We start from the raw sequence: 12,895 nt of genomic DNA, 5'->3' as shown, positions 1-12,895 counted from the left end.
CCTAGTGCACTAATTTTCCACGGACAGGGAGTTATTTATATGGTAAAAGGTAAAGGTACCCCTGACCGTTAGGTCCAGTCGCAGACGACTCTGGGGTTGCAGCGCTCATCTCTGTCTATAGGCCGTTTGTCCGCAGACAGCTTCCAGGTCTTGTGGCCAGCATGACTAAGCTGCTTCTGGTAAACCAGAGCAGCACATGGAAACTCCGTTTACCTTCCCGCCGGAGCAGTGCCTATTTATCTACTTGCACTTTGACGTGCTTTTGAACTGCTAGGTGGGCAGGAGCTGGGACTGAGCAATGGGAGCTCACCCTGTCGCAGGGATTCGAATCGCCAACCTTCTGATCGGCAAGCCCTAGGCTCTGTGGTTTAGACCACAGCGCCACCCGCGTCCCTTCTTTATATGGAAGCACATTCTAACATGATTGTCCTGCAAGCTGAAGTGGTACCGCATGGTTGTTCTGAATGTGTAGTTTAATTGGGATGGAATCCCTGACCAATAGAGGTTCAAGTAGATTGGGGACATCATGTAGGTGAGTCTGTGCTGACAGTAGGGCTCTGATTGAAGTCCAAGTGCACTCTTTCAGTGCATACAGTTTGCTTTTGAGATGTGAGTGGGTATGTCTGCCTGTGCTGTTCTCTCACCAAATTGCACTACACACAGGGATTAGCATAAGGGCCTTGCATGGCTGACTTGTGCTCTGGAGTAAGTAGCTACGTTGTAGTTGTTCCGCCATCTACTTGACATAGGAATAGCCTGCTGGATCAGGCCAATGGACCATCTAGTCCAGCATCCTGTTCTCACAGTGGCCAACCAGATGCCTGTGAAAAACCAGGGTACTGCTTATTTATGTATTCTGCTACACCTGATTGAACTTATAGTTTATAGATCTGAATATTACTGGACTAGAACTGGGAAACATTACATCTGAGTGATCCAGGTGTTGGATAAGTATGCAGTATCCTGTGCTTGGATTCTTATTTTTATTCATTTTTTTGCAGACGCTATGTCAAGCATCCCATATACAGTCCTCCAAGTCAAAACTGATTTTTGTGTCTTTTATTCACTGATGATATTTGAAAGGCTTGACCCTAAATCATTACTCCTCTTTTACTGTTAAAAGTGCTGCTTTGAAATGTGTTTTCCATTATGTATTGAATTACTTGCAGCTGAGAATTGGCTAGGAGATGACAAATTCCTTTTGTACGGTAGTCCCACAAGGCTAATGTTGCTATTCCTGCATAAGGAAAAAAAGTCATGTTTCAGTGCTAGAATTTAGGATTCTCTGCACCTATGCAATGTTGTATGCAAGACTTCGGGAAAGAAGGCTCCACGGGGTCTGATAAATGGTCAGCCATGTACTGCACGCCCCTGGAAGTGGAGTATGGTCCGGAAGCATGGTCATACTAAACCAGACCATTAGGATTGGCTGATTTACTGTTACAGTGGTACCTCGGGTTACAGATGCTTCAGATTACATACGCTTCAGGTTACAGACTCTGCTAAACCAGAAATAGTACCTGGGGTTAAGAACTTTGCTTCCGGATGAGAACAGAAATCATGCTCCAGCGGTGCGGTGGCAGCGGGAGGCCCATTAGCTAAAGTGGTGCTTCAGGTTAAGAACAGTTTCAGGTTAAGAATGGACCTCCAGAACGAATTAAGTTCTTAATCAGAGGTACCACTGTATCTGCAATGCATTTGCAACAAATATACTGCTCTGAATTGCAGTCTCCTTTCTGCTTTTTCATACAGGATTGCTTACTTTATGGTAAAGATCTGCTATAATTTTGGAGTCAAAGATATAATCTTGGAGTCAATGATATTTTAAACAAGCCAATCAGAAATGGTTTTGAACTTAGGAGACAATCTTAACCAGAAATGTGACCTGTTTTAATCAGAGGTTGGGGCTAAACTATAAACTTAAAATCATATTCATGCTTACTTGTGTTAGATTCAGTTAGATGCAAATTCTGGTCCTTGGTACACTCTGAATCAGCTGTTTTAAAGGCCATGAATAGTGGGTTTACTTTGATTACACTGAAGAGGTGATAATGGCACTGTCCCATGTTTAATGCAACATTGTTAGATGTCCTTTCTCTTTTGTATTAAAACATTCACCTAGTCTTGAGCAGAAATAAAAGGTTCAAAGCTTGTCAGCATCAGTTTTATAGTTAGCCATTGAAAAAAATAATAATGAGATATTGGGTATTGTAAGGCTCAAGGGCTGTCTTGCCAGACTCATTTATTTCCATTCACCTTTTGTCTGAATTGCAGACAGAAGACATTCAATTAAAATGTGTCACCTGTTATGTGTGATCTAATTTGTATTTGTAAATGGTACAGATTAGAGCACCAAGCTTCACATGCTCCCAACTTTTTGAAACATGTGCGGAACAGCTATCTCTTTGGGAAATGTTGGGTGTGTTTGCAAGAAAATTCACTGTTTACTTATGGTTCATGGTACTGTATTTGTATCTGGTATTAATATTTTTATTCAAATCACTTGTACACCACCCTGGAATCTGTTAAGATAAAGTGCAGTTTTAAATAAAGCAAATAAGTAAATAATCTATGCTAAGCTGGTCCAAGTGTGCTTATTAGATGCATTTCAAATCAAACCTATCCTTAACTAATTAGTATATGGAGTATGTGTAGACCCTGATGTACAAACGTTAGTTACATTTTCTCCAGCCATCAGTAACCATAACCTTTTGATGCAGACGTTCTGTTTTTCCCCACCATATTTCAGACACCTTGGCCTGGATCCAGAGAGCTGCTTAAACTTACTCAAGGCTCTTGTGCTGGCTTTTATCTTACTTTTCATTGAACAGCTGATCCCTATGCTGTATCACAAACTACTTTAGAAACTCCACTCACTTTCAATAGTAATTTGCCATGGGTGTGAGGTGGGTGGGGACGAACTTGTTACTAGTTTTAGAGTTCTTTGGATCCTGGCCATTATTATTTTCCTGTTATAAATATATTAGGCATCTGGTTGGCCACTGGGAGAACAGGATGCTGGACTAAATGGGTCATTGGCCTGATCCAGCTGGCTTTTTTGTGTTCTTACGTTCGTTCTTCTCTGAACTATCAATTGCATTCCTTATATACCGTACGTGTAAGCTGAAGACAAGAGAGTTGGTGCCTTTTAAGGTTTCCTATGCTATACTCAGTAATATGCTTCAGATTGCAGATAGCTATCAGGAGACAAAAACTGACTTCCCTTGCTAATTGTTAATTCAGCAGTAGAGCAGGAAAGCTTTAATGTGAGCCATAGCTTTTATCTTTTTTGATGACTTAGGATTCTGTTTTAAAAAAAATGCCTGGCTAATGGACTTGCATTTTGCATCTCTAGATTACTTTTTTTTCTGTATTGTGACTACCAATGTACAACTGAATTTCAGACCTATTTAGCATGGCCAACAGGCTCCTGTAAATATAAAAGTCCATGTTTTCGTTTTTCTTCACACAGTTTTTTTCTAGTGTGAATTGCAGTGTTGTAAGTAGGTAATAAAACCACAGTGTAACCTGATTTTTATATAAGCAACTGTTTTTCCTTCTGTGGAATTAGGATCTAATTTGTGTGGACCCAATAAAATAATCCACCTGAGCCGTGCAGATTACAAAATAATGCTGCATAGTTTATTATCCAAATAAGATTGAAAAAAGTTGCCTCATTTAGATAAATGAATGTTTATTCAACCTGCTTGGCATTCTTGTAAATATATACAACATGTGGGTCTTAGTGTGTTTACATTACCCATTTAGAGTACTGTACAATGAAGTTGCGTGTCCTCTGATACATTTCACAGCTTTTCACACACACACACACACACACACACACATTGCAGTTCACATCAGCACAGCTTCGTTAGTACAGTGGTACCTCAGGTTAAGTACTTAATTTGTTCCGGAGGTCCGTACTTAACCTGAAGCACCACTTTAGCTAATGGGGCCTCCTGCTGCCTCTGCGCTGCCGGAGCACAATTTCTGTTCTTATCCTGAAGCAAAGTTCTTAATCTGAAGCTCTATTTCTGGGTTAGCGGAGTCTGTAACCTGAAGCGCGTGTAACCTGAAGCATATGTAACTCGAGGTACCACTGTATCAAGTTTGTCACTATTGAGCAGCATTGACACACCCTTTTGGATATGTTTCTGGTGTTACCTAGAGAGGAAGAATATTTATGTTTGAAACGCCTTGGGAAATATGCAAACTGCCTTATCAATAAAACTGTCTTGTACCCATTTCTTTGAGTAATGGATCAGGTTTACAGTCTAGTTTGCATCTTTGTCACTGGAGGCCCAAGTGGCCTCTGTGGGATGGAATGTCTTTCATCAGCTAAAGCTGGTGCACCAGCTGTGCCTTCTGTGAACAGCGAGGCAATTCATGCTCCCTTAACATCAAGGATTGACTAATTTAATACATCATATGTGGGGATACTTTGGAAGAGGGCTCCAGAAACTGAAGTTAGTTCAGAATAGAACCACTAGGCTACTGTTTGGGACTGGACACCGCAACTGTGCTTAATAGAGCTGCATTGGTCTGCCACCCATTTTCATGTCCAATCCAAAGAGCTGGTGCTTATCTGTAAAGCCCTACATTATTTTATATTCAAAGCCATACATTGCTTGATGCCTAGGTTTTGTTGTTGGCGTCCATCTGTCTCAGGAGAGTATGCCTTCAGGGATAAAGTCAAACTGTTGGAGAGCTACAGTGCTTGCTGTGGCTGTAGAGACCAATATAGGAGAGACATGCTTTATTGCAGGTGGGATAGATAAAGGCGTCCAGTATTGCTGCTACACGTGCACCATGGAGTTTCCTCCCTCTGTGTTCCTTTCAGCAGTCATTCTTCCTCTGGTCACTTCTGTGGATACACAACCTGTCTCCAGGCACTGCAATCTTCTGAAAAGGATTTCCATATGGTGGGGTTAATGTTGCAAACCTTATCATGTTTGTAGATGCAGAGTTAGTCTGCCAACAGGCCTAGTGCCTGCAGCCAGCTTCCATAGAGCACATCCTTGGGGATCCTGCCATCTTCCATTCTGTGGACATGATGAAGCCAGAGTAGATATCACTGAGACAGAAGTGACAACATGCTGGGAATGTGAGTTTGGGAGAGCACATCTTGATTTGAAATGCTGTCCAGCCATGTCATGCAACGTCAAAAATCTTTCTGATGCAGCGCATATGGAAGGCATTGAGGCATCACTTTTGGTGGGTGTAAGTTGCCCATGACTCACTTCCATAAAGCAGTGTGCTCAGCACACAAGTCTGGCAGACCCTCATATTGGTATTGGGCATTACCATCACATTCTACCCTACCCTTTTGGAAAGGTGAGACAAGCCATTGCCATAGCGGCCTTGCCAATATGATTGTCTCTCTCAGTGTCAATGGAAAATTTGCTAGTTATGATACAGCCTGGATAGACAAAATTGTCTACATCCTGACCCAGGATATTGGCATAGCTGTCAACCTTTCCCTTTTCTTGCGAGGAATCCTATTTGGAATAAGGGAATTCCCCTTTAAAAAGGGAAACGTTGACAGCTATGGATATTGGTCTTCATCAGGCTGATGGTGAGGCCGAACTCCATGGAGGATTGGGCAAAACATTTGATGAGTCTCTGTAGAGTTTCCTTGGAGTGTGCTGTCAAGGCTGTGTTATCTGCAAACAACATCTCATGGATAAGAACCCACCACACTTTTGTATTGGCATGAAGACATGCCAGGTTGAACAGATCCCCATCACTCCTTGCATGGATGTACATACCGTCTTCAGTTGAACTGAAGGCATGCGAGAGCAACAGGGATTAAAATAGGCTAAAGAGAGTTGGAGCAAGAACACATTGCTGCTTCACGCTGCTTTTTATATGGAAGGCGTCTGAGGACACCCATCTTCCTGGGCAGTGGTGTGTATGTCCTCATGGGAGGACATGATCTTGTTGTGATGGGCATTCCATCTTGTGGAACAGTTTGAAGAGTCCTTTTCGGCTGATGAGGTCAAAGGCCTTCACCAGGTCTATGAAGGCAATCTACAAGGAATCACTGCTCTTGGCATTTCTCCTGCAGTTGGCGCAGTGAGAAAATCATGTCGACTGTTGACCTCTGAGCTCTAAAACCACATTGCGACCCAGGATAGACCCTGTCAGCAAGTGACTGCAGTCTGTTGAGAACAACAAGGTGCAGCTCTTGCTAGTGTTCTGCCCATTGCTTCATCTGCTTGCTGCAGTCTGTAAAGCTCTCTCCAGACAAGGTTTTCAGCAGTGCAGTTTTCCTGACTGTTGGTCCTTTTTCAGAAATTAGTATAGCCACAAGGCAGAAGAGGTTTAAGATCAGACTTTTCTTTCTCCTAGATGAGCTATCTTTGCTGGTTAATGAGCACCATCTGCCCCTCATTTCCTCAACAGCACCTGCAGAAAAAAGCCTTCCTGGCCACTGGACTCACTATTAGTCTCATCTGCTCAATCTTCTGGAGCCTGTCTTTGCATGCAGGGGATAGGCAAGTCCCTAATTCACCAAGGGTTTAGGAGCCATTGGGTACTCTCACTTTGTTTAGTTGGCCAGTGAAAGCTGTTTCCTGGGATGTGGCCACTGTCATATGCTGACAGCGTCTAGGTGCCACAGGTGAGGGCTGAGTGCATTGTGGGGACTAGGGTGAATGAACTACCCAGATCATCTCCTTCCAGCCGTCATGCTGTGAAGATCCCTTGACCTCTGGTGTGACATAAACCAGTGACCCAAGTCTGCTGACATGGGCACACCTTTACTTAGCAGAGCAAACTGCACAATGAAAGAGGCTTGAGGCTTGTGGAGACATACTAACAAATTATGGATTTATTAAACATAAATCAGGACAAAGAAACATGTATCTCTCTGCCGCCTCTTCCGAGAGAGCAAAACAACACTGCGGAAGTTCCGCTTACACCAGCAAACAGTGCTGGAATGTAAACAGACATGTGACATGTAACAGTTCCATGTCTGTAACTAAAGGTGGAATGGAAAATTCCCAAAAGGGAGAACAACATGTCTTCCAACAGAGGTACTGCCCCTCCCTTAATACTTCATACACCAAGATATCTCCTACCCCCAGCCCATGTGCTGAGATCATTGGTGAAGGCTGTCCTTTAGGTGTCCAACATCTGACCTGAAAAGAGGAAGAGAACATTTTCAGTGATGGCACCCTGATTATTAGGCTTCCTCACTAGGGAGGCTTGCCTGGCACCCACTCTGTTATCTTTTTGGTGTCTGATAAATATTTAAAAAAATGCTTACAGGCTTTAAAGTTCTGCCTGTTAATTTTAACTGCTGCTTCATTGCTGGTTTTATTGTGATTGTTTTGTTTTGCTGTATTGCACTGATTTTATTGCTGATTTCATGGTAAGAATGGTCCTATGAATATAAGTGGGGCTTGCAACAAAATGTTGCAGTGTGAAGTATTTATTGCTTAGTGTTCTAAAAAATTAGCCATTCACTCCTGCAGGACACATCGTTCCATTCCTGCTTCCACCTGGCTTTCTGTGACACATAATTCTAGCCAGCATTTTATTATCACTGAGCGCACACATTCTGCAGCGAGTCCTCTCTTTCTTAGCACCCCATTTCCAGATTTTTGTACTTCTAGAAATACCGGGGCTTCCCCAGCATACTGATTTGATATGGGTAGTGCTGTTTTATCTGTATAAATGTAAGCACTTATGCCTCAATACCAGAAATAGCAGGAATATTTCCTAACACTTTTGAATTGGTGTAAAGCTGAAGTTGTTGAATTTAATACTGTGCCCATTTCTTTCACTTCTTTCAATTTCAAACAATCTTGAACTTTTACTGTTTTATTGGAAAGTTTCATCATTCCATAAGATATTTTCTTCCAAATGTTTTAAACACACCTTTCTTTTTTTGTCTCACCTTCAGGAGTGCGCCTAGACAGAGTACGTGGAGGTCGTCAGAAGTACAAGCGCAGAATAGATGCAGAAAATAGCCCATACCTGAATCCTCAGCTAGTTCAGCCAGCCAAAAAGCCATGTAAGTAAATCAGTTGGTGGTTTTTTCCTTGGTACGTATACATGAGGTTGCATCCCAGTAAAGCAAGAAGCATCCAAAACGAATCATATGCATTATGTTCCTTATCAATGATGGTTTTGTAAACTATTCATATCATCCGTATCCTTTCTCTGAAGAGTCAAGAAAAGACTCTTTTAAGGGTGAGAGCTTGCTAATGCACAATTTATGCAGTGCAAATTTTACATTTACAGGTGATCTTTATTTTCAGTGGTACATAAAACAGCTCATGCTGTGATCATTAGTTCATTGAAGCTTCTAGTCTCAGATTTTACAAGAAAGTGATTTTTGCAGTTTTCACTAACTAAATGAGTTTGACTGCTCAACCTCCCAATGAAAATACATTAGGAGCCTCATTAATTTATAGCAATAGAAGGCTGACACACTACTAGCTAGTATTAGATTAAAGCAGGAAAGTGCTACACCTACAACATGCATAGAGAGGGTGTTAATGTTCTCATATGCAGCTGATATTAAAAGAAAGAACAAGATACAGTTTGATAAGCTAAAGGCTTATAAAGCCATTTGTACAAATCATGCAGAAGCTGCTAATTCTCGAAGAAACAAGTTGGGTAGTCTACAAAAACAAGAATTAGCAGCCAACAGCACTTGTGAATTCTTTTGTATGTCACTTTCAAAATAGCTGTTTTGGTGTCTAAGCAGTGGCAGAAGCCTCCAGGCTACAAGAGCCTTCACTTTGGACAAGAGTAATAAAAGGCTCCAAGGATTACCCTGATGGCACTTACCTGCTTGTGTATAAGAAAAAAGCAGTATGTTGTTTTTCACCTCCCATTCCCCAGTAGGGGACACTACTGTGTGCATTACGCATGAGCATATGGAGACCTGGAAAGCAAATAAACAGAGTTTGAACTGTAAGCAAAAGGGCATTTTAGCTATGTCAAAGGGAAAAGAAACCAGTTTTACATAAAATTAAAGCTTAAGTGAACATATGGCATCGTTTCCTTTTGCCTTTCCAAAAAACATTATGCTGATTATACCTTCAATTGTCCAATCTGGCATCTTCCACACAGTCTGGATAAGCTGTTCCACCACTCTGTAAATACAATCTAGGGTTGCATTAAGCAGATTTTGCGCATTAAAATAAAAACTTTCTGATAATACAATAAAATTCAATAAACTCTAATGCTTAATTTCATTAGAGGTTTAGATTTTCTGGATGCACAGATTGCCAGCTTTTCATTTGTTTTATATTGTGCCATTGAGTTGAATTGCTGACAGCTCGGCACATGCACTCACAATTAAGCCTTTTTATCACAGACATAGGTTAATGTGTCCCGGCAGAAAATGTGAGGAATTGGAAGGGTGCAATCCACCAGTAAGACGTCTTGGGAATGCCCCATTAAAATGAACAGGCACTGTACAAGAATACTACTCTGCTCTTTCACAGCTCCCATTCATTTCAAAGGGAACTATGTAGTATAACCTTTCAGTGAATTGTCTTCCCTGTGCCTAGCCAAAATCATTGAGATATTACACAACATGCAATAATTTAATGAAACATATTTTAGAGGATTCTATTGCTCAAGATAAACTAGCTTCCGGTCCTCACATGCAGTCCTTTATTTAGATATTTATTTAATGGCTCCCTAATCATTTTTCTTAGTTCATCCTGTAAGAAACACATATAGCATAACTTCTTTTTGGTTCTTTTGCATCCGTCCCAGCAAGTGTCAAGAGTGAAACAGTGAAATCACTTTGACTAAAGAAGTAGCCAGGGAGATTTTCTGGGTTCTGACAGATAGTCTGAGCACAACAAAGGCAGTGGAATGAAAATTGGGTTTTATTGATTCTAATTAGGGAAACGTTAAATAAGATTTACCTAGGAACCGTGCTTGTGGCTATTCTAACTGATGCAGCTTCCTGAGCATATTCAGAATGCCCCTGGATTTGTACTTTCAATACTGACAATGCTTTCCCCCCATAGCGAAATAATAGAGATTAGGAAATGTTCACAACACACACTTTTTTATTATTATTTCCTTTCTTTTCACCACAACCCAGTGGTCTGCCTACAGGTCTTGTCATGTTGTCAGAACAATGGGTATGAAAACTCTGTGAACCTTAAATTAAACTGTACAGCATCCTGAATCACTGCACAAAGGGAAATGTTTAAGGGAAAAATAGAGAATATTTCATTTTCTACCACCCCATCCCTAAATACGCTGCTCTCATCCATGTTTTTTTAAATAATTAACTTGGTGAGTCTTTGGCACTTCAACAAATTTGTTAAAATAGTTACTAGATTTCAAAATCCAAGCAACTCACATCTCCTCTGTCTGCATACATTTTATTACTAATACTAGACAAACCTTGAACTTTTAAGAAAAGAAATATTTAAGAAAAGTTGTGAAAATATTTACTTGTTTGTTTTGGTAATTTTGTTATAGGAAGCAACCGTGGGTAATAAAACAGTGAATTAATGGAGGAGTGTGTGTGTGTCTATGTCTGTGTCTGTGTGTGTGTGTGTGTGTGGACTGCAGCCAACAGTTTAACATCATCACTGAAAGCTGTTTATCAAGAAATACTAAAACTGCTATCTGTCACCTTTAGATGAGATAAATAATACCCATTAATTAGTCTGAGAATAGTAGAATGTTGGGGGATTTTGTCCGTTTGTTGGTGTAGCTTTAGTAGTTCTTATGAAACAATGAGCATATGACTCTAGGCCTGTTGCTAAGTACTGTAATACCAGATCAGCTTTTGAATTTCCCTCCTCTGTGATTTGAATACATAATCTACATTAACTAGAATGGTCAAACAGTTGAAACAATCTCTGTTCCACCCTCTGTCCCACATCAACTTTCAGTCTAAGAGTTCCTCCATTCACTTGTGAACAGGACGCTTTTACATTGTAATAATAATAAACAAACATACTTGAAGTGGTGTCTTGTGTTTGGTTTATGAGGAACTGACATTTTTTAAATTTGTGACATACCTGTTTGTAAAATACTAGAGACAGAAATAGATAAGAACTCCTGGATAAATTATACAATAGAACATTTAAAGAAAAATCTTAGAATGAATTTCCTCAGGTTTTATATCCATTGAATGCAGTTTCTGAAAACACTTGAACTCCACTAAGTGACAATTTGAACCTTGGTTTCTCCCATCCTATACTTCACAACTTCACACTGGGTCTCATGAGTGGTATATATAGATTTATATGTTCACACCTGATCCCATTGAAGTAAATAACATTCCCACCAATTCTGGTAGATAGGGGCTATATCCCCAGACTAGCAGTGACATAGCAAATGTTATACAGGCCAAAACTTAATATTTGTGGATAGCTCAGTTGGTAGAGCATGAGACTCATAATCTCAGGATTATGGGTTCGAGCACCATGTTGGGTGAAAGATTCCTGTATTGCAGGGAGTTGGACTAGATTCTTAAGTGGAGTCATGGAAAATACAGTGATTAGTATTAACATATGTTCTGATCTATATTCACAGATAACAAGATTGTCTCTCATTTGCTGGTGGCTGAACCAGAGAAGATCTATGCCATGCCCGACCCCACTGTGCCAGACAGTGACATCAAGGCCCTCACCACTCTTTGTGACCTTGCAGACAGGGAGCTGGTGGTCATCATTGGATGGGCTAAACATATTCCAGGTACAGAATCTATAAACAAGTATATCTTATGAGATTTCTGTCTGTTAAAAACCATTACATCAAAGGTTCAATAAGAAAATAATACATGTAGGGCATTAAATGCAGAGACCACAAGGTAATAATGACTAGTTGTGGCGCTGTGGTCTAAACCACTGAGCCTAGGGCTTGCTATTCATAAGGTTGGCAGTTCGAATCCCCGTGACGGAGTGAGCTCCCGTTGCTCGGTCCCTGCTCCTGCCAACCTAGCAGTTCGAAAGCACATCAAAGTGTAAGTAGATAAATAGGTAAACGGCGTTTCCGTGCGCTGCTCTGGTTCGCCAGAAGTGGCTTAGTCATGCTGGCCACATGACCCAGAAGCTGTACGCCGGCTCCCTCGGCCAATAAAGCGAGATGAGCGCCGCAACCCCAGAGTCGGCCATGACTGGACCTGATGGTCAGGGGTCCCTTTACCTTTTTATGCTGCCTCTCCTTTAAACTAGCATTATATGCTGGGCCCACCTTGGTCCCTGTGAGTTGCACCTCTGCAGGCAGGGTTTTATTTCTTCTGGTTCTACCTTAGCAAAGCATGTAGGTTAAAGTCCTTTGTGACATGCACATCCAAAGGAGTCTTAATGGTCATAAAGCACTTGTGTAAAAACTGTGTTGGTTTAATATTTCCACATGCTGCCCACATTCCACAGAAAATAAACAGAGAATTTTGTCTTTTGCTTATACGTCTTGCCTCAGGCAACAGTAACTGGAAATAACATTTTGGAAGGAGTCTGTACATATCAAACAACTTAAGCTTTCTTTGGGTTCAGTGGAATTGTGCCTTCCGCCACACGCGCACCTTCCCACACCTACCCCATTTCACTTGGTTTGAATTTGTGTTGGCACACCTGTGTCCTAAAGCAGCTGACACTGTAGGCAGCCATAAACCATGAACCATGAGTACAGGTGTACTTTAATATCTGCAGACAACAAACAGTTGTCTAACAGTTCTAGATTACATGACCAGTATGATCTGCAACCGAGGGTCTGATTTTTTCAAATAAATATTTAGCACTTCCTCCTTTAACAACCTTCCTTGTCTTCAGAGTTGGCCCAATACATCTTGCTACCAGGAGTGAAGCAGCAATTTGTTTATTTATTGTGTTCATATCCCACCTTTTTGGCCAAGGAGCTCAAGGTGGCACACATGGTTCTCCTCCTCCTTCTGTAATCC

At 41.1% G+C, this 12,895-nt stretch overlaps 1 protein-coding gene across 36 annotated transcripts in view; it reads left to right on the top strand.

Annotated features, from left to right (window-relative positions):
* ESRRG (estrogen related receptor gamma) overlaps positions 1–12,895 on the top strand; it is a 545,323-nt gene that overhangs the window by 469,200 nt on the left and 63,228 nt on the right. For all 36 annotated transcript variants that reach the window (XM_083433321.1, XM_083433330.1, XM_083433331.1 and 33 more), the window contains 2 exons: positions 7,910–8,020; positions 11,530–11,691. In XM_083433321.1, coding sequence (XP_083289447.1) covers positions 7,910–8,020; positions 11,530–11,691 — 273 coding nt within the window. The remainder of the gene's footprint in view (positions 1–7,909; positions 8,021–11,529; positions 11,692–12,895) is intronic.

Source organism: Podarcis tiliguerta (genome assembly GCF_965153285.1).
Source record: "Podarcis tiliguerta genome assembly, chromosome: 3".
NCBI lineage: Eukaryota > Metazoa > Chordata > Lepidosauria > Squamata > Lacertidae > Podarcis > Podarcis tiliguerta.
The sequence above is the reverse complement of the archived record's forward strand: the minus strand, read 5'-3'. Positions and strand labels throughout refer to the sequence as shown.